The 18,531-nt window shown below is 42.0% G+C and overlaps 1 protein-coding gene across 1 annotated transcript; it reads left to right on the forward strand.

Annotated features, from left to right (window-relative positions):
* The first annotated feature begins 4,309 nt into the window (after positions 1–4,309).
* LOC115692973 (uncharacterized) lies at positions 4,310–6,556 on the forward strand. Its single transcript, XM_056305247.1, has 4 exons — positions 4,310–4,418; positions 5,069–5,383; positions 5,684–5,788; positions 6,334–6,556. Exons 1-4 carry the CDS (start codon positions 4,327–4,329, stop codon positions 6,554–6,556), a joined length of 735 nt encoding a protein of 244 aa, XP_056161222.1. The 5' UTR covers positions 4,310–4,326.
* The last annotated feature ends 11,975 nt before the right edge of the window (positions 6,557–18,531 follow it).

Below are 18,531 nucleotides of genomic sequence, written 5' to 3' on the forward strand. Positions count from 1 at the left end.
GGAGGAAAGGAAGGCGACGCCCGGCAAGGCCGGCCATGGCCGGTGGCCGGGCGCCGGCCATCGAAAATAAGAAGAAAGAAAAGAAAAAAAAGAAAAAAAGAAAGAAAAGAAATGCCACATCAGCTTGAGAAATTAATAAAAAAATGTCACGTCGGATTTCCGGCAAAGTGGCACTTAAGTGATCGTTTTTAACAACTTTTGGCACTTAAGTGATCCGATTGAAACTTTTGACACCAAAGTGAGCGCCGTACATAACTTTTGGCACTTCTAGTGTTCTTCCCCCCAAAAAATTCTATCTCTCTGCAGATGTCACTTTCGTTGAAAATAAACCCTATTTTTCACAACCTTATCTTCAGGGGGAGATTTCAGTCATGGAAGATAAGGGCCATGGTGTTATTGATAACCTGGATTTATTGTCCAATGTCCCTATCAACCCAAACTCGTCCATTGTAGCTCATGAACCTACCTTGAATCCTATCTCTTGCCCACCACAATCTCCCACACACCAACCTGATTCTGTTCCTATTCCCACTGGTCCAACTCAACCTGGTTCTGTTCCTATTCCCATTAGTCCAACTCGTATCCATGATTCTATGAGATTTCTCAGGTGTATTCAAGGAGGACATCCGTTCCAACACAAGAGCAGGTCCAAAATGCCACTCCGGATGCTGCTAATGAGAACACGATAAGTCCTAAACCTCCTTTGAATGAACAGCTTAGTGATACACCTAAGGCTGATCTTGATTTACCTATTGCTATTAGAAAAAGGATTAGAGACTGCACCAAGAAACCAGTTTATCCACTATCAAATTTTGTGTCCCTTAATAGATTATCATCACCATACCAAAACTTTATTGTGAGTTTAAACTCTATTGCTGTCCCTAACACTTTGTCTGAAGCATTGTCAAAAGAGGAATGGAGGAATGCCATGGTAGAAGAGATGAAGGCACTGAAAAAAAAAATAAAATGTGGGAAATTATTGACAGGCCAAAAGGGAAAAATCTAGTTGGGTGCAAGTGGGTATTCACTGTAAAGTACAAGGCAGATGGCTCTCTAGAGAGGTACAAAGCAAGATTGGTTGCAAAAGGCTACACTCAAACATATGGAGTGGATTACCAAGAGACATTTGCACCAGTGGGTAAAATGAATATCGTAAGAATTTTACTGTCTTTAGCTGCTCATTTTGATTGGGAACTTCAACAGTATGATGTAAAGAATGCATTTTTACACGGAGATTTGGAAGAGGAAATCTACATGAGCATCCCACCTGGTTTTGAAGGAAAGGAAACAACAGAAAAGGTTTGTAGACTTAAAAAGGCACTATACGGGCTCAAGCAGTCACCTAGAGCTTGGTTTGGACGGTTTGCTAGAGTCATGAAGGCATCTGAGTATAAACAAAGCCAGGGAGATCATACACTTTTTATAAAACATTCGGACGCAGAGGGAGTTACATCATTATTGGTGTATGTTGATGACATATGATGAAAGGGAGAAACAGCGGCTGAAACAGTACTTGATTCAGAAGTTTGAAATAAAGGAGTTAGGAAAGCTACGGTATTTTCTGGGAATTGAGGTTTCGTACTCAAGGCAAGGGATCTTTATTTCACAACGAAAGTATGTGACGGATCTTTTGGAAGAAACCGGGAAACTTGGTTGCAAACCAGTAACTACTCCAATTGAGCCAAACCAAAGACTAGCATAAGCACAAGAGGAAGCAGCAGTGGATCGAGAAATGTATCAGAGATTGGTCGGAAAGTTGATCTACCTTATTCATACCCGACCAGATATCTCCTATGCAGTAAGCTTGATTAGTCAATGCATGCATAATCCAAAGGAGTCACATCTACAGGCTGCTCATCGAATCCTACACTACTTGAAAGGGAGCCCAAGGAAGGGAGTAGTATTCAAGAAGAGTCATGATCTTAAGCTTGAGGCTTATACAGATGCGGATTATGCTAGATCTGTGGTTGACAGGAGGTCTACAGCTGGTTATTGTACCTTCCTTGGAGGTAACCTGGTAACTTGGAGAAGTAAAAAACAGAATGTGGTAGCAAGATCTAGTGCAGAATCTGAGTTTAGGGCAGCAGCTCAAGGAATATGTGAGTTATTGTGGCTCAAGATCATTCTTGATGACTTGAAAGTCGAGTGGCAAAGTCCTATGAAGCTATATTGTGACAATAAATCTGCAATTAATATTGCTCATAATCATGTGCAACTTGACAGGACAAAGCACATTGAGATCGATAGGCACTTCATCAAGGAGAAACATGAAGAAGGGCTAATTTGTTTGTCTTATGTTCCTTCAGGACAACAAGTGGCAGATGTCTTGACCAAAGGGCTTAATGGTGGAAGTTTTCACGAGCTAGTTACCAAGCTGGGAATGGAAGATATCTATTCACCAGCTTGAGGGGGAGTGTCGAGCTGTAAATATCCAGATTATATGGCTGTAAATATGTAGGAAAATTGACTGATTGATAGGAGTAGATTTTTTCCTATTTATGACTTTTTTTATTCTGGTTAAATCCCACAAATCGTGGGATTGTAGCTGTTCTCCTATTTAGGCTTTGTTTCCTATTTTGTTTGCTAGGACTCCTCTGTGTATTAGTCTATAAATATGACAATGTAAAGAGGTAGTATATATGAATGAGAAAAAGAATTTCTCTCCATCTAAAAATTCCACATAAACACCACTAGATGTTGTCAAGAAGAAGCGAAAGCAAGATGGAAGCACAACCGTGAAATCATCTGAAAGTTTGTCTCCTACTGTTGTTGGCGGTGAACCTGGAAGGTAATTGATTAAATTAGAGACTTAACAATATATTACCTTTTTTACTTCTTCCATGAGAAGAGAATTCATTGATTTGCTGGAAATGCTTCGCCTTCGCACTCATCTCGGTTTGAATAGGTTGTGTAATGTCTAACCAAAGATAAGTGGTTAAGGAATGGACTCTTGACTATTGAGAGACATGGAACTTATGTTTTAGTTACTCAACTAGAGCGGAAGGCCTCCCTAATTATTATAAAATCAGATACACATGGATGCATATGATTTCATCAAACATCTCGATACATTGGAATCAGCATTGCAAAGAAAATGAAGACTAAATTGCATATCGTGGAGGGAGAGACGCAGAATCAAGCATGGCAGGAAGATAAGGTGCCAAAAGCTGATGATCTGAGTAAGAAGTGAGTACCTTTATGTCATTACGTTCTTTTTGACCTATCATTATCCAGACTCACATATATAATGGTACTTGGTTGAATGCATTGATCCTATAGCTGGGTGTCCTAGGGTTCATTCCGCATGTAATCTTTGACGTGATGTAGCAACAAGAGTTGGACCCCACTTGAAATAATGAAAGACCATCATTTGTTGGTCGCCCCTTCCTACCTTTTATTCATGTCAGTGACTCCACGCATATGTATATGATGAAAGATTGAAGTACTAGAAATTTTTGAAAATGATTATGCTTGAAGCCTTCAAGCAAACTTCAGAATTTTTTGTCTTGGAACTTTTATTGTTATGGCTTGTTAGTGCAGATAGCTAAGCATGAATACATCAAGAGTAAATGTTGAGCGATGATCTTTACACTTGCAATTGCAAACGATTTGTATTAAGTCCCATGGAAAGCACTGGTCGGTTGGCTAGACACTAATGAAAGTGGTTAAACAATCCTTGTAACAAGCTGTGATGAATAGGAATTCTGCTGTTGAAGTTGAGCAAGTTCCAAGCAGAGAGAATTGCAAGAAGTCCAAAAAGAAGAAAAAGAAGGACAATAGCTTGCCACATCAGAATCCTGAGGCCCAGTCATCAAAACCCGATGGTGAAGATTTCTTTGTATCTTCTCCACTTAAGAAAAAGTCTTCTGCGATGGACTCCGAGACAAAGATCCCAGATGTAGTCATGGTAACACCACTAGATGTTGCCAAGAAGAAGCAAAAGCAAGATGGAAGCACTTCCGTGAAATCATCTGAAAGGTTGTCTCCTTCTGTTGTTGAGGTTGAACCTGGAAGTTAATTGACTGAATTGGAGACTTAACAATATGTTACCTAATATACTTTTTTTACCAGAAGTGAAGTCATTTATTTGCTGGAAATGCTTCAGCTTCGCACTTATCTCAGTTTGAATAGGTCACGTACCGTCTCAGATAACCAAAGATAAGTGGTTAAGGAATGGACTCTTGACTATTGTGAGACATGGAACATATGGTTTAGTTACTTAACTAAAGCAGAAGGCCTCCCTATAAACATTATAAATCAGATACACATGGATGCTTATGATTTCATCTAACATCTTGATACAATGGAATCAGCACTACAAAGAAAATGAATAGTAAATTGCATATCGTGGAGGGAGAGCCGCAGAATCAAGCATGGCAGGAAGACAAGGAGCCAAAAGCCGATGATCCGAGTAAGAAGTGAGTACCTTTATGTCATCACCTTCTTATTGACCTCTCATTAGCCAAACTCAATAATATAATGGTACTTGGTTGAATGCATTGATCCTATCTCATTCTCTCCCTCTCCCTCTCACTCTCGGCTGAACCACACACACTCTCTCTCTCTCTCTCTCAAGTTTTCTTCCATTTTTCTCTCAAGCTCAAGCAAGATTGAAGTGGGTGTCCTGGGGTTCATTCCACATGTAAGCTTTGACGTGATGTAGCAACAAGAGTTGGACCCCACTTGAAAGAATGAAAGACCACCATTTGTAGGTCGCCCCTTCCTACCTTTTATTCATGTCAGTGACTCCACACATATGTACATGATGAAAGATTGAAGTACTAGAAATATTTTTGAATGACTGTGCTTGAAGCCTTCGATCAAACTTCAGAATTTTTTTGTCTTGGAACTACTATTGTTATGGCTTGTTAGTGCAGATAGCTAAGCATGAATACTTCAAGAGTAAATGTTGAGCAATAATCTTTCCACTTGCATTTGCGAACGATTTGTATTAAGTCTCATGGAAAGTACTGGTTGGTTGGCTAGACACTAATGAAAGTGGTTAAACAATCCTTGTAACAAGGAAAAATTGAACTTCACCTGGGATTTTCTTATCTGTGATGAATAGGAGCTCTGCTGTTGAAGTTGAGCAAGTTCCAAGCGGAGAGAATTGCAAGAAATCCAAACAGAAGAAAAAGAAGGACGATAGCTTGCCACATCAGAATCCTGAGGCCTGGTCGTCAGAACCTGATGGTGAAGATTTCTTTGTATCTTCTCCACTTAAGAAAAAGTCTTCTGCGAAGGACTTGGAGACAAAGGTCCCAGATGTAGTCATGGAAACACCACTAGATGTTGCCAAGAAGAAGCAAAAGCAAGATGGGAGCACTGCCATGAAATCATCTGAAAGGTTGTCTCCTTCTGTTGTTGAGGGTGAACCTGGAAGGTAATTTGACTGAATTGGAGACTTGACAATATGTTACCTAATATACTTTTTTTACCAGAATAGAAGTCATATTTTTGCTGGAAATGCTTCAGCTTCGCACTTATCTCATTTTGAATAGGTCATGTACTGTCTCAGATAACCAAAGATGAATGGTTAAGGAATGGACTCTTGACTAAAGTGAGACATGGAACTTATGTTTTAGTTAATCAACTAAAGCAGAAGGCCTCCCTATAAACATTATAAAATCTGATACACATGGATACATATGATTTCATCTAAAATCTTATACATTGGAATCAGCACTGCGAAGAAAATGAAGAGGAAATTGCATATCGTGGAGAGAGAGACGCAGAATCAAGCATGGCAGGAAGATAAGAAAACAAAAGCCGATGATCCGAGTAAGAAGTGAGTACCTTTATGTCATCACGTTCTTATTGACCTCTCATTATCCAAAACCACATATATAATGGAACTTGATTGAATGCATTGATCCTATAGCTGGGTATCTTAGGGTTCATTCTATGTGTAATCTTTGACATGATGTAGCAACAAGAGTTAGATTCCACTTGAAATAATGAAAGACCACCATTTGTTGGTCGCCCCTTCCTACCTTTTATTCATGTCAGTAACTCCACACATATGTATGTGATGAAAGATTGAAGTCTTAGAAATTTTTCAAAATGATTGTGCTTGAAGCCTACGAGAAAACTTCAGAATTGTTCGTCTTGGAACTCTTATTGTTATGGCTTGTTAGTGCAGATAGCTAAGCATGAGTACTTCAAGATTAAATGTTGAGCGATGACCTTTCTACTTGCATTTGCAAACAATTTGTATTAAGTCTAATGGCAAGCACTGGTCAGTTGGCTAGACACTAATGAAAGTGGTTAAACAATCCTTATAACAAGGAAAAATTGAACTTTACCTGGGTTTTTCTTATCTGTGATGAATAGGAGTTCTGCTGTTGAAGTTGAGCAAGTTCCAAGCGGAGAGAATTGCAAGAAGTCCAAAAAGAAGAAAAGGAAGGACGATAGCTTGCCACATCAGAATCCTGAGGACCAGTCTTCAGAACCCGATGGTGAAGATTTCTTTGTATCTTCTCCACTGAAGAAAAAGTCTTCTGCGAAGGACTCGGAGACAAAAGCAAGATGGAAGCACTGCCGTGAATTCATCTGAAAGTTTGTCTCCTTCTGTTGTTGACGGGGAACCTGGAAGGTAATTGACTGAATTGGAGACTTGACAATATGTTACCTATTTTACTTTTTTTTATGAGAAGAGAAGTCATTTATATGCTGGAAATGCTTCAGCTTCGCACTTATCTCAGTTTGAATACGTCGTGTGCGAAGCTTATCTCAGTTTGAATAGGTCGTGTACTGTATCAGATGACCAAAGATAAGTGGTTAAGGAGTGGACTCTTGACTAAAGTGAGACAAGGAACTAATGTTTTAGTTACTCAACAAAGTAAAAGGCCAAATGTTTACATACATGTGGAAGCATATGATTTGCTATAACATCTTGATACATTGGAATCAGCTCTGCGAAGAAAATAGAGAGGACATTGCAGTTCACGGAGGAAGAGATGCAAAATCAAGCGTGGCAGGAAGATAAAGAACCAAAAGCCGATGATCCAACTCAGAAGTGAGTACCTTTGTGTTTTCATATTCTTAATGGCCTTTCATAAACCAAACTCACATATGTAATGGTACTTGGTTGAATGCATTGATCATATAGCTGGGTGTCCTAGGTGTAATCTTAGACGTGATGTAGCAACAAGAGTTTGGACCCCACTCAAAATAATGAAAAACCTCCATTTGTAGGAGGCTCCTTCCTACCTTTTATTCCCGTCAATGACTCCACGCATATGTATATGTATATGTATATGTTGAAAGATTCAAGTACAAGCACTCTCACAATATGATTTTGCTTTTAAAGCCCTCAAGAAAAGTTCATAATTTTTCCTTTTGAGAAATATATCTGGAAAGACCCCTTGATTTTTTTTAAGACAGTTTCAAACACAATTGGTACATCCTAAAATAGCTATTTCTCAGACATATTTACCCTTGGCCTCTTCTAGTCTTTTTTTTAATAAATGAGAATGGATCTTGGAACTCTAATTGTTATGGCTTGTCAATGCAGATAGTAAAGCGTGAATACCCGAAGAATAATTGTTGAGCAATGACCTTTCTACTTTCATTTATGAACCAATTTGTATTATTTCTCTTGTCAAGCACCGATTGGTTAGGTCGATGCTCGTGAAAGTGGTTAAACAATCCTTGTAATGAGGGAAAATTGTACTTGATGTACCTTCTCTAAATTTGGGATATTCTTCTCTGTGATGAACAGGAGTTCTGCTGTTGAAGAGCAAGTTCTGAGCGGAGAGAATTGCAAGAAATCCTGAAAGAAGAAAAGGAAGAGCAAACTGCCAAATGGGGAAGAAAGAAGAATGTGAAATCTCTCTCTCTCTCTCTCTCTCTCTCTCCATCTTAGAGAAAGATGATGGGAAAGAAGCAACTGCTCTTTTTTGTGATTTGTTTGCAAGACCAAAGTCACCTTTGAGTTTGAACTTTTTACTTGAAATCAGCCTATAATTGCGAGATGATTTCTGAGGATTTTGGACTACATATTCGTCATCATTATTCTTATTTATGCTCTATTTGATGATGTGATGCATGGCTGGTGTTATTAGATTCTGTAAGAACCATAGATTTTCTAAGTTTAAATTTATATACATGCTACAATCGACCCTCTATTAGAGTTTGAGAAAACTTGTGATATATCTAAATCCATACTTAAAGGAAAGTTTAATCAGTTATGCACAATTGCTGTTGTATTGTATAATTACAAGTGGTATGGTAAGTGTTGGCAATAATTTTGCGATGAATGCAGAACACAATACTGTTCTACTAGATAGATATTAGATCAGATGATCTTTACCTGTAAGAACGTCCAGAAGATTATTATTTGTCCTTAGATGCTTTAGATAGCAATGTAATTAGCATATCTCACGGATGACCACTATTGACTGAAGCGCGGGCAGTCTGTAGAAGCTCATGAAGAGGTTCCGTCCGCAACTCATCATCGCCACTCGGAGACAAACACGTGGGCCGCTTCCTTGATGAGTTGGTATCTTACATGGACCGACTTAGCCTCTAAAGCTTGAGGTACGTTCCCGAGCCTTCTAGAAGCTACGAGAGTCTTGTAGATATCTCTGTATGTTGGTAGATGCACTAACTCTTGATGGGAGGGAGATTGTAATAGATGTCGGTTGGTTGGAAGAGGGCCTTTGAGGTTCTTTACTATGGTATCAGTTAATGACCGAGCTAGGATTGGGCAATTTTTTTTCAAAAACATAATTAATAGCTACAGATGTAATTGAGATTGCGACAATTACAAGTAGTTATGCATATCATAAAAGATCTATATCATAAAAAAGATTCATCGTCGAAGTAGTAACATAATATGAGAGAAAGTAGTTTACCTTATAGTAAATAATTTAATTTGCAAGTAATTTTTGCTTTAGGGATCAATAATTTATGTTATTATCAGTAAACCCAGTGAATAGTTTTTGTTACAAATGTAATTTCCTTATTATTAGTAAATTGAATACAGAATCGAATTGTAATGACATTCCTTATCGTGGCAAAATTTCTTTCGGTTTATAAACTACGTTTTCTTTATGTGAATTTTAATAAACACAAAAACTATCATAAAAGTCGTAAATCATCTTTTCTGCTCGTAAATTTTCTTCTATGGCCAGAATTATTGTAATCAATTTTACAAGCATAATGCAGATAGAAGCGGCCCAGACGGAGACAACCATGCTGAAAGCAAGTTTACCAATTGCATTCATTGAGCACCGGCGACAACACAAGGACAAATCACATCGTTGATATTGAATTATATCTCATCGTATAACATTATGTTCGATATTTGAGTAATACCAAGCTCATGAGCTTATTGTCCTAAGTCAAAACAAGTCCTCCGGTCGGGTCCCTATACACTGTGATAGACTGGATTGATTATGCAATAGCAGCTATTTTTACGATTAAAAAAATATTTGGTTTTAATATCACTAGTAAAGATCTTTTAACTTCCAAGTACGTATTTATGATTATTCAACATTAAATATTGGTAGGAATAATTTTGTTTTTCCCAAGTGTATAATATATAATGCAAAGATACGAATTCATAGACGGTTTATTTTAATTATTTGGTGTTGACACCCAAAATTACCCATGGTGGGAGTGGGCCGTTCACAAGTTACGGTAGAAATAAAGTACAGTCCATATGGTGAAAATCCAAAAAGGCCGCAAGTCAGGCCTAGAGACATTAAGAAGACCTAAGGTAATTATCGACAGTACACGTCATAGAGGTGTCGACAAGTTCAAGATCACTAGCTTTGCACGTGACATCGACGAATCCAAGATCACGAGCTTTGCACGTGACGTCGACGAATCCAAGATCACGAGCTTTGCACATGACGTCGACGAATCCAAGGTCACGAGCTTTGCACGTGACGTCGATGAATTCAAGATCACGAGCTTTGCACGAAATCATGGTAATACTTGGCGAAAAATTCATTTACACGTGTCAAAAGGTAAAGATATGACCGTGGGCGTGAAGATCAAGGAAGAAATAAAGGGACGCGTGGAAGAAAATTAGCTATTACGTGATGCCCAAAGAGCATAAGCAATGTCGACTAGTCAGGAAACGGTTAAAGCGTGAAACGTAAGGAAGTGGAAAACGACTACCAAGGAGAAGTGTTCGGTCAAACGGTTATCAAGCTGCTCTATAAATACTCAACGATTTCCAACGTAGAGAGGACCTTCTGCGAAAACAACACAACACATCTTATATCTAGCTTTTATTCTTAGCACATTAGGAGTAGTTTTAGTCATAATCTTCAGATTCCGTGTCGTAGATTCAATTCTGACGAGGGTCTTTATCAGGTTTAGCATTGTTGATTAAATTCCAATATTGTGCCACTAGCTCAGCGTCGTCGATTAAATTCCGGCGTTGTGTTTGGAGTATAGCTGTTGATTAGATTCCAGCCATATTCTCTCAAGTTACGCCATTGATTAAATTCTGGCGTACTTTGAAGTTGTGTCATTGATTAAATTCCGACATAGCTTAATTTCAACATTTGCAAGTTGTCGTTTCATTGTTAGTATTGTCGAGTTTGGCATCATATCGAGTTAGGGTGTAAGATCTAAATTGGGATTAATAAACGCATTTGACATTCTCTGTCCAAGCTTGACTCAAGACCCTAGTCTCCTCTAATAAAATTCGAAATGCAACGTTCGGTGAAAGATTTTCGACAGAATAAAAACCGATGAAACATCTTTTTGGCACGCCTGGTGGGACACTTATTGAGTTAAGTAGAGAGAGTGCTATGCCACGCACCCGTAGTAGAACCAACTCGAATAATACTACTGACGAACAAGCTGCATCGATGGCGGAAGATAATACCCGTGTTGAGACATCATCCGCTCAACTTCTTCATACCGAGGAGGCTAACCAATCTCAAGAAGAGGTCGCAGATATGTCGAGGCAGCGTGTTGAAGATAGAAGATAAACTGAGCTCACACCAGTTGCACTTTCTACCATGAGGAGAACTATTGAAGAAACTTAGAACGCGTTCGCTGATTATGTGGTAAGGCGTATGACTGAAGTGGTTAGGCCATTGATCATTAACACTTATCATGAATGCACACAAGGTCAACATGGAGGGTCCATTGCACCAACCCAACTGAGAACAGGGTCCCCATCAGCATTGGGGGGGTCCTGCTATACAATTTGGAACAATGATGCAAACTACGTCTACGATCCCACCCATTCGAATATTACCAAGGGGTGAAACCTTGCCAATAGCACCCAGCGAAGGATTACCGCACGCTAGCGCGGACCCAAATGGAGGAATTGCTCGACAGCCGGTGATTGATGAAAACTTCCAAAGAGGACATCAGGTTGCTCAGATACAAGGCCCCCTGTCATCCAGGTAAGTCCTCCACCTGTAGTCCTAGATGCTCAGAATCTTGTAACACCCTTCCCTAGGGGGCAAGAACAAATCCAACAGATAAACATCCAACCACAACGTCAGGCGCCCCAGCCTGTGGTGCCTAACGTGAATCAGCATTTTCCACCCCCTATAGGTCCAAATGTTCAAGTCCAGCAACCATTGCCAGCACAGTTAAACCCACCAGTTAACCCACGTAACAGTCTGAATTTTCGATCCTTTTCCCGGGATTTAGGAAATTAATATTGATTAATGCACTATAGTGAGATCTCACCCGGAAATGCGCATTCACGGGATGCTAACCTTAGGGGTAAGGCCAGTACTGGATTGAGTTCGCACGACCAAAGAACTCAACCTTGGTTCGATCTTCGACCATATCGATTGACGAGGGAATGTTTTGAGCCAACCGAGACCGGTCTATTTGATTGATCGTGTCCGAAGGGCACTAGTGACAGACCCTCGTAATTATATGATAATCGAGGTCGCCTTGGCTCAAGCAAACTTAAACGTGATTTGACTTAATGTCGGTCACGGGTCGAGAGCGCGTAATCCCAATGAGCCACCCGTTAGCCTGAGATAAACTAAAGTCGCGATTGTTCGATCTTAGTCATTTCTTGGAATTCGGGCCCGGGAATCGAGAATTTTGAAAGTGACAATTTTGGACGGCCGATGACGTTTTTGGCTTGGCCAACCTTGGGGTCAACCATTTCTGCAAAAAAATGGATTTCGGTTCGGGACCGGAAAAATTACGATTTTGCCCCTGTGGACACCGATGTTGGATTTTGAGGTCGTTTGAGGTTATTTTTCGAGGCCGATGCCGTTTTTGGGTGGCCACGCATATCTGGAGTGGTTTCAGACGAAAATTGGAATTTTGGCTCGGAAGTGAAAAATAATATTATTTTATTCCTAGGACTTTGCAGTCGATTTTCGAGGGCTTAAGAAGCTATTTTCACGATTCCGACGCCATATTATGTTGGCCACACCCATATGGAACCTGTATGTGCGAAAATTGGAATTTCGCCCCAGGACCGAAAAATTACCATTTTGCCCCTGGACCCGGTATTGGGAATTCCGAATTTTGGACAATTTTGGGCAATAATTGAGGACTAAAATAAGTGAAAAAGAAATCGAAATTATTGAATTACCACATTGCCCTTGAATTATTGGATAAAGACAAACGAGGACCGTTGGATCAAGGGTAATTTGGGAAAAATTGCGGATTGCCGACACGTGTCCACCCTAGGCCCACTATTTCTGACCTCTCTCTCTCTCCTCCCCCTCATTCTGGCCAGAACCCTCACGATCAGCCTCCCCCCTCTCTCTCTCTCTCTCTCTCCCTCTTTCTCATTCTCTTCAGCCTTGTTCCTCCCATCACCATGGCTGCTGCTGCTGCTGTTCTGCCCATTTCAGCCACCCATTCAGCCCGTTCGTCTCGCCTTTCTTAGGTAAGTGACCTCCCCAAATGTCGCCTAGGACCTCGGGTATTGTTAGGCTTGTTTAGGGCTCGGTTTAGGGTGAGTTTAGTGGCTGGTTTGCTCGGTGGTGTGTGTTGGCTGATTTCCAGTTAGGTTGCTGCTGCGTCGCTGGTTTTTGTTATTTTTACTGTGACTTGTGTGGCCTGAATTTGAGGAAGTATCCTCCATGAAAGTTGTTCCCAACATCTTGAAGTATAACATATTTTAATTTAGGAATTTTTGGAAATCATTTGATGCCATTCGGAAGTCCATCTTTGGACCGAAATAAAACTGCCCGATTTACTGTTCACCCGACCTTCGGGTCTGTTCGAATTTTTATAAATTTTTTCAGGCCTATTTTCAGAATACTTCCTTCACAAAAATTGTTGGGGACATTTGTGGCTATAACATATAAAAATTTCAAGGTTTTCCAAAATGATTTGGGTACCGAATGAGTTGTATTTTGATGGCTTGAGGGGCTGTCCGAGCGAATCGGATCTTTGAGTGTTAAAACGAGGTGTTTACGGTTAGAACTGGGTTTTGAGTTCTCACAGAAAATGTTCATTGAGATGTTTTGTACAACATATTCAAATTTCATAATTTTTGGAGTTGATTTACTATTTATTTCAAATGGATTTCTGTCACTGCGCAACTGCCCAGTTTGGATCCGATTTTATATATTCTCGATTTTTCTCTCTCTCGAGAATTATTCGGTGTTATCGTGGCATTTTGACGGGTAGTTTGATGCTTGAATGGGCTTGTATGTGTGATTGTGTGGCTGCGAGGTGTGGTGGACCGACTAGGGGCTGAATTGTTTGATGATTGGTAGAATTACGTTTTGAATGGACTTGTACATATAGTTGTGTGATTAGTGATTGTTGGCTGGTTGTGAGTGTCCATTGGACTGAAAATGTGTGACCATGTGTGCTAGGTGTGTGGCCGTGAGGTGTGGTGATGTGATCGCGCATTGAGGTCGCGTGCTAAGTGTGTGTGGTTGCGTGGTGCGCTCGTGTGATAAGGATGTGCATTTGCGAAGTGGATGTGGAGTGTGAGATTGTGTGTGTGTGGCTGTTTGTATGTGTGGCGTGAAATTGGGTGTGGCCGTGTGTAAGTGTGGTATGTGTGGAATGAGTAGAATGAAGGTACGGGAATGTGGGATTGGTTGGAAAGGATCCGTCCTGAGGCGTGTACGTTTACGCGGGACGATGCCGTCCCTGACGAGGTGACGATGCCCGGTCTGACGAGGTGTCGATGACTGACGTGGTCAGAAGACCGTTGGCCTGATGCGTTTTACGCGGGCACGGTAGAAGGAAAGTGCGTGTAGGATTCCGTCCTGAGGCATGTTCGTTTACGCGGGACGATGCCGTCCCTGACGAGGTGACGATGCCCGGCCCGACGGGGTGACGATGCCTGACGAGGTCAGAAGACCGTTGGCCTGATGCGTTTTACGCGGGCGTGGTGGAAAGGTTGAGAATGAGCAAGAATTGGTGGGACGAGTGAAATTAAGAAAGTGACGCATGGTGTAAGTTGGTGTGCGAGTGTGGTTGTATCGCGTGGTATGATGCTCGATTATGGGGTAAAAACCACTAGGCATGGTATGGGACGTGCCCAAGTGGGTTTTGCTCTATAATCGGGGCACGCGCGCGGCTGTGATGTATTTATGTGACATACTGGCTGTGTGGTTGACTAACGTGCAGGGACGTGCATGAGGAATTTCAGATAGGGTCGCGTGTGATTGTTAGTTTGGTTGATAGATTGTGTGTTATGCGTGTTTTCGTCTGGCGGTACGTGAGTGCCTACGTGGGGTTTGGGGTTGTACACTTATTGAGATTCGTCTCACGATTATATGACCGCCACTTTCAGACCCCCAGCCTTAGACCCAGGAGGCCCGCCTCTTCTTTTTGGAGTTTTGAGGAGTCGCCCAGGGAGCCCAGTGGAATTGCAGGCGATGCCTAAGAGGTCTTCCGGAGGATCGAACCAAGCGAAGTGGGAATATGAAGGAAGGAAGCGACCCTTAGGTTTTTCCCTAGGCCATTTTAGGGGTTGTTTGACTTGGGTTATCCGATAGTGAAGTTAAGATAACCAAACCCCTGAACTTTTGTTAAAACGGTGGTGGAGGATTTTCGTCTGTATTTATGTTTGTATATTCGGTGCTGTATGAATATGTTGTTTGATTGTTATGGTGGTCTACCCCGTCGTCGTCATCTTTCTGTCCGGGGTTTTGTTATTCGCTTCCGCATGTGGCTCTGATATTTGGGTTAGGTCGGCGACGTTCCTGGGACGTCGCATCATTTCGACTGCAGCAGGGGATGTCGCAAGCTCGTAGTGGTTCGGGGCGTGACAACCCACCTCTGGTTGCTCACAACGTGCCACAACTAATGCAGCCACCACCTCAACAGCAGCCACAGTTACCACGGTAGCCGTTCTACCAATTGCCTCATCAAAATCTGAACCAGCTATTGCCACCTAAATATGTGGTAGCTCCTGCGCCGGTCGTGGGCCCAGTACGAAATCAGTTAATAGTGGACCCTGTGATGAGAGGATTTGGCCATTGTTACATCCTGAATTTTATCCATTTGGGATTTATGAAATATTTGGTTTTATGAATGTACTCGTGGTTAGTTCTCGCCCGGAACTGATCATTCAAGGGATACTAACCATTGGGGAAAGGCTAATTAGGGATTTAAATTCATGCGACTAATAGAAAATTCGATCGTGAATTGATTTTCGACCATGAGATCGTCGAGGTGATATTTTGAACCACTGTTGGCCGATCCAAGGATAGCCAGGGGTCAGTTCGCTACTGTCATAGTAGTGGATCGCGGGTGATTCCGCCGGACCACGAAATGAATTGACGAATGATCCTGAATCTATACCAAACGATCGTACCCCTCGGATCTAGAGATTGACCCTCATGATCTAAATGACAACCGAAGTCGTCACGAACCGAATGAACTTGCACGTGACTCGAATTATTATCAGTCACGAGTCGAATATGCGAATTTCCCGAACAAGCCGCCCGTTAGTTTGAGAAACGCTCGAGTTGCGTTTAATAAAATTTGATTATTAAATTGAGCCCAAATTGGACATCGGAAAGTTTGGAAGTCACAACGGGACGTTAGTACGACGTTGCGGTTGGGACGTGCAGCTTTGGAATGTCCCGAATCCTTCAGAAAAAGGACCCTTTTACCCCTAGGGAATTATGAAGGGCATGTTTTATGAGGGAGGGGCATTTTGGTCATTTTGCCCTAACTTTTTGGTTGGACATTTTTACCCTTGGAATTTTATGAAATTCCCAATTTACCTTTGGATATTTTTGGTAAGATTCGATCTCGGCCGTCGGTTTCAAGATAAGATCGAATCTGGACCGTTGATTGAAAAGATTAGACAAGGGCAAGATTGTAAATTGCCACTTTTGGTCCAATCGTCACTATTTGAGTCAAGACACCCTCTCTCTCTCCTCATTCCCCTCTCTCTCCCTCACGGCAACACACCCCCCCCCCCCCACCGTGGACTCTCTCTCCCTCTCTCCCCTTGCCGATCGCCGCCGAGCCATCACCGCCGGTCGCCGCCGCCCGTATCGCCACCGCTGCGCCGAGCCGCTCGCCGTTCGCCGTCGTCCCAGCCGTCTGCCGCCGCATAACGCTCTAGCCGAGATAGTCTAGGGCTCGGTAAGTCGCGCCCTAAACCCTATTTAGGATATCGGGTATTAACGGACTAATTTAGACTCGGTTTAGTGTGGTTTTAGGGGCTGTTTAGCGTTGGATTAGGGGCTGATTGTGATGGAATTAAGTGCTGGAATTGTAGACTGATCATGGCTGAGAAGTGGGCTAGATTATGGTGATCTAGAGACCAATTTAGGGGCTAGTTAAGGCTGATTTATGAGCTGGATTAGAGCTAGAACTTGAATTTTTTAGGTTTGGTGTGATTCTCGGATTCGCGGTGACTGTACCCATCCGGTTTGCTATTTTTATGGAGAATTTTGTGGGCCGAATTTGAGGAATTTTTCTTCATGAAAGTTGCTCCCAACATCTTGAATTATGACATAATTTAATTTGAGAATTTTTGGAAATCATTGGAGGCCATTCGGAAGTCCATCTTTGGACCGAAATTAGTGTGCCGGAAACATTGTTCCTCCGACCTTCGGGTCTGTTCGAATTTTTATAAATTATTCCAGACCCATTTTCAAAATACTTCCTTCACAAAACTTGTTGTGGACATTGGTGAATATGACATATAAAAATTTCAAGGATTTCCAAAGTGATTTGGGTACTGGATGAGATGCATTTTTATGGTCAGGCGGCCTGACCGGACGGGTTGATTTTCATCTGACTTCCAGTGACAAAAAGAGGTGTTTACAGTTGGAACTGGGTTTCGAGTTCTTCATAGAAAATGTTTATCAAGATGTTTTACGCAACATATCCAAATTTCAGAATTTTTAGAGTTCGTTTACTATTTATTTGAATGGGATTTCGGTCACTGTATAAACTGCCCAATTTTACCCCGATTCTTTGGATGTTCGTTTTTATGAGCAGAATGGTGGGGGTGTCGAGATTGAATAGTTGCTGTCCTCATGACGGGAATTGATCATGAATGTGTGTTTGTATGTGGATGGTGTGTTTGTAAAGTGGTTGTAGTTGTTGGTTGATTTCTGAATGATTGTTGGGCTGAATATTGAGTGGCCGTGTGCCCTGTGTGTGTGGCCGTGAGGTGTGTGGTGTAATTGCGAAATGAGCTCACGTGTCAAGCATGTGTGATTGTGTGGTGTTTGTGTGGTGAGGATGTGCATTTGAGAAGTGGGTATGAGGCGTGAGATTGTGTGTGGCCGTGTGTATGTGTGGCCGTGTGATACGTGTGAAATAAGTGGAACGAAGGTACGGGAATGTAGGATTGGTTGGAAAAGTGATACCCTGAGGCGTGTTCGTTTACGCGGGGTAAGTTCCGTCCTGAGGCGTGTTCGTTTACGCGGGACGATGCCGTCCCTGACGAGGTGACGATGCCCGGCCCGACGGGGTGACGATGCCTGACGAGGTCAGAAGACCGTTGGCCTGATGCATTTTACGCGGGCGCGGTAGAGAAGGTACGGGAATGTAGGATTCCGTCCTGAGGCGTGTTCGTTTACGCGGGACGATACCGTCTCTGACGAGGTGACGATGCCCGGTCCGACGGGGTGACGATGCCTGACGAGGTCAGAAGACCGTTGGCCTGATGCGTTTTACGCGGGTGCGGTAGTGGTGGAAAAGTTGATAGTGAGCTGAATTTGGTTTGACGCATGAGGATTGTGAAAGTCGACGCATGGCGTGAGTTAATGTGTGAGTGTGGTTTGCTTCGCGTGATATGGTGCTGGATGAGTATGGATATAAATGAATTGGCTGTATTATTGTTTGAAATGCAGGGATGTGCATGATGGATCCCAGGTAGGATCGTATGTGATTGTAAGTACGATTGTGTGGACGTTGTTGGTGTGTTGTTTGATTCGGTGTCTGGACTTGTCTGGAATACGTGGTAGCCTAGATAAGGTTTAGGTTGTGACTTATTGAGAAGTGTCTCATGGTTGTTTCAACCAAACCATTTCAGAGCACCCGACCGAGCCTTGAACCTTCCGTCGCTACCGTTGCAGCGTTTTGGGATCCCGATGCACACCGAGCATTCAGGAGTAGAATATACCGTGGCTGCTAATC

The sequence above is a fragment of the Syzygium oleosum genome, unplaced genomic scaffold (genome assembly GCF_021117445.2).
Source record: "Syzygium oleosum isolate NSW1041296 unplaced genomic scaffold, Sole_v2.1 Sole_v2.36, whole genome shotgun sequence".
NCBI classification, from domain to species: Eukaryota; Viridiplantae; Streptophyta; class Magnoliopsida; order Myrtales; family Myrtaceae; genus Syzygium; species Syzygium oleosum.

Excerpts from the sequence above, each read along its gene's own strand:
- LOC115692973 (XM_056305247.1), top strand. The coding sequence starts at position 4,327 with ATGAATAGTAAATTGCATATCGTGGAGGGAGAGCCGCAGAATCAAGCA. Across the intron at positions 5,384-5,683 it reads GTTGAGGGTGAACCTGGAAG|CACTGCGAAGAAAATGAAGA; the intron begins GTAATTTGACTG and ends CATTGGAATCAG. Across the intron at positions 5,789-6,333 it reads GCCGATGATCCGAGTAAGAA|GAGTTCTGCTGTTGAAGTTG; the intron begins GTGAGTACCTTT and ends TGTGATGAATAG.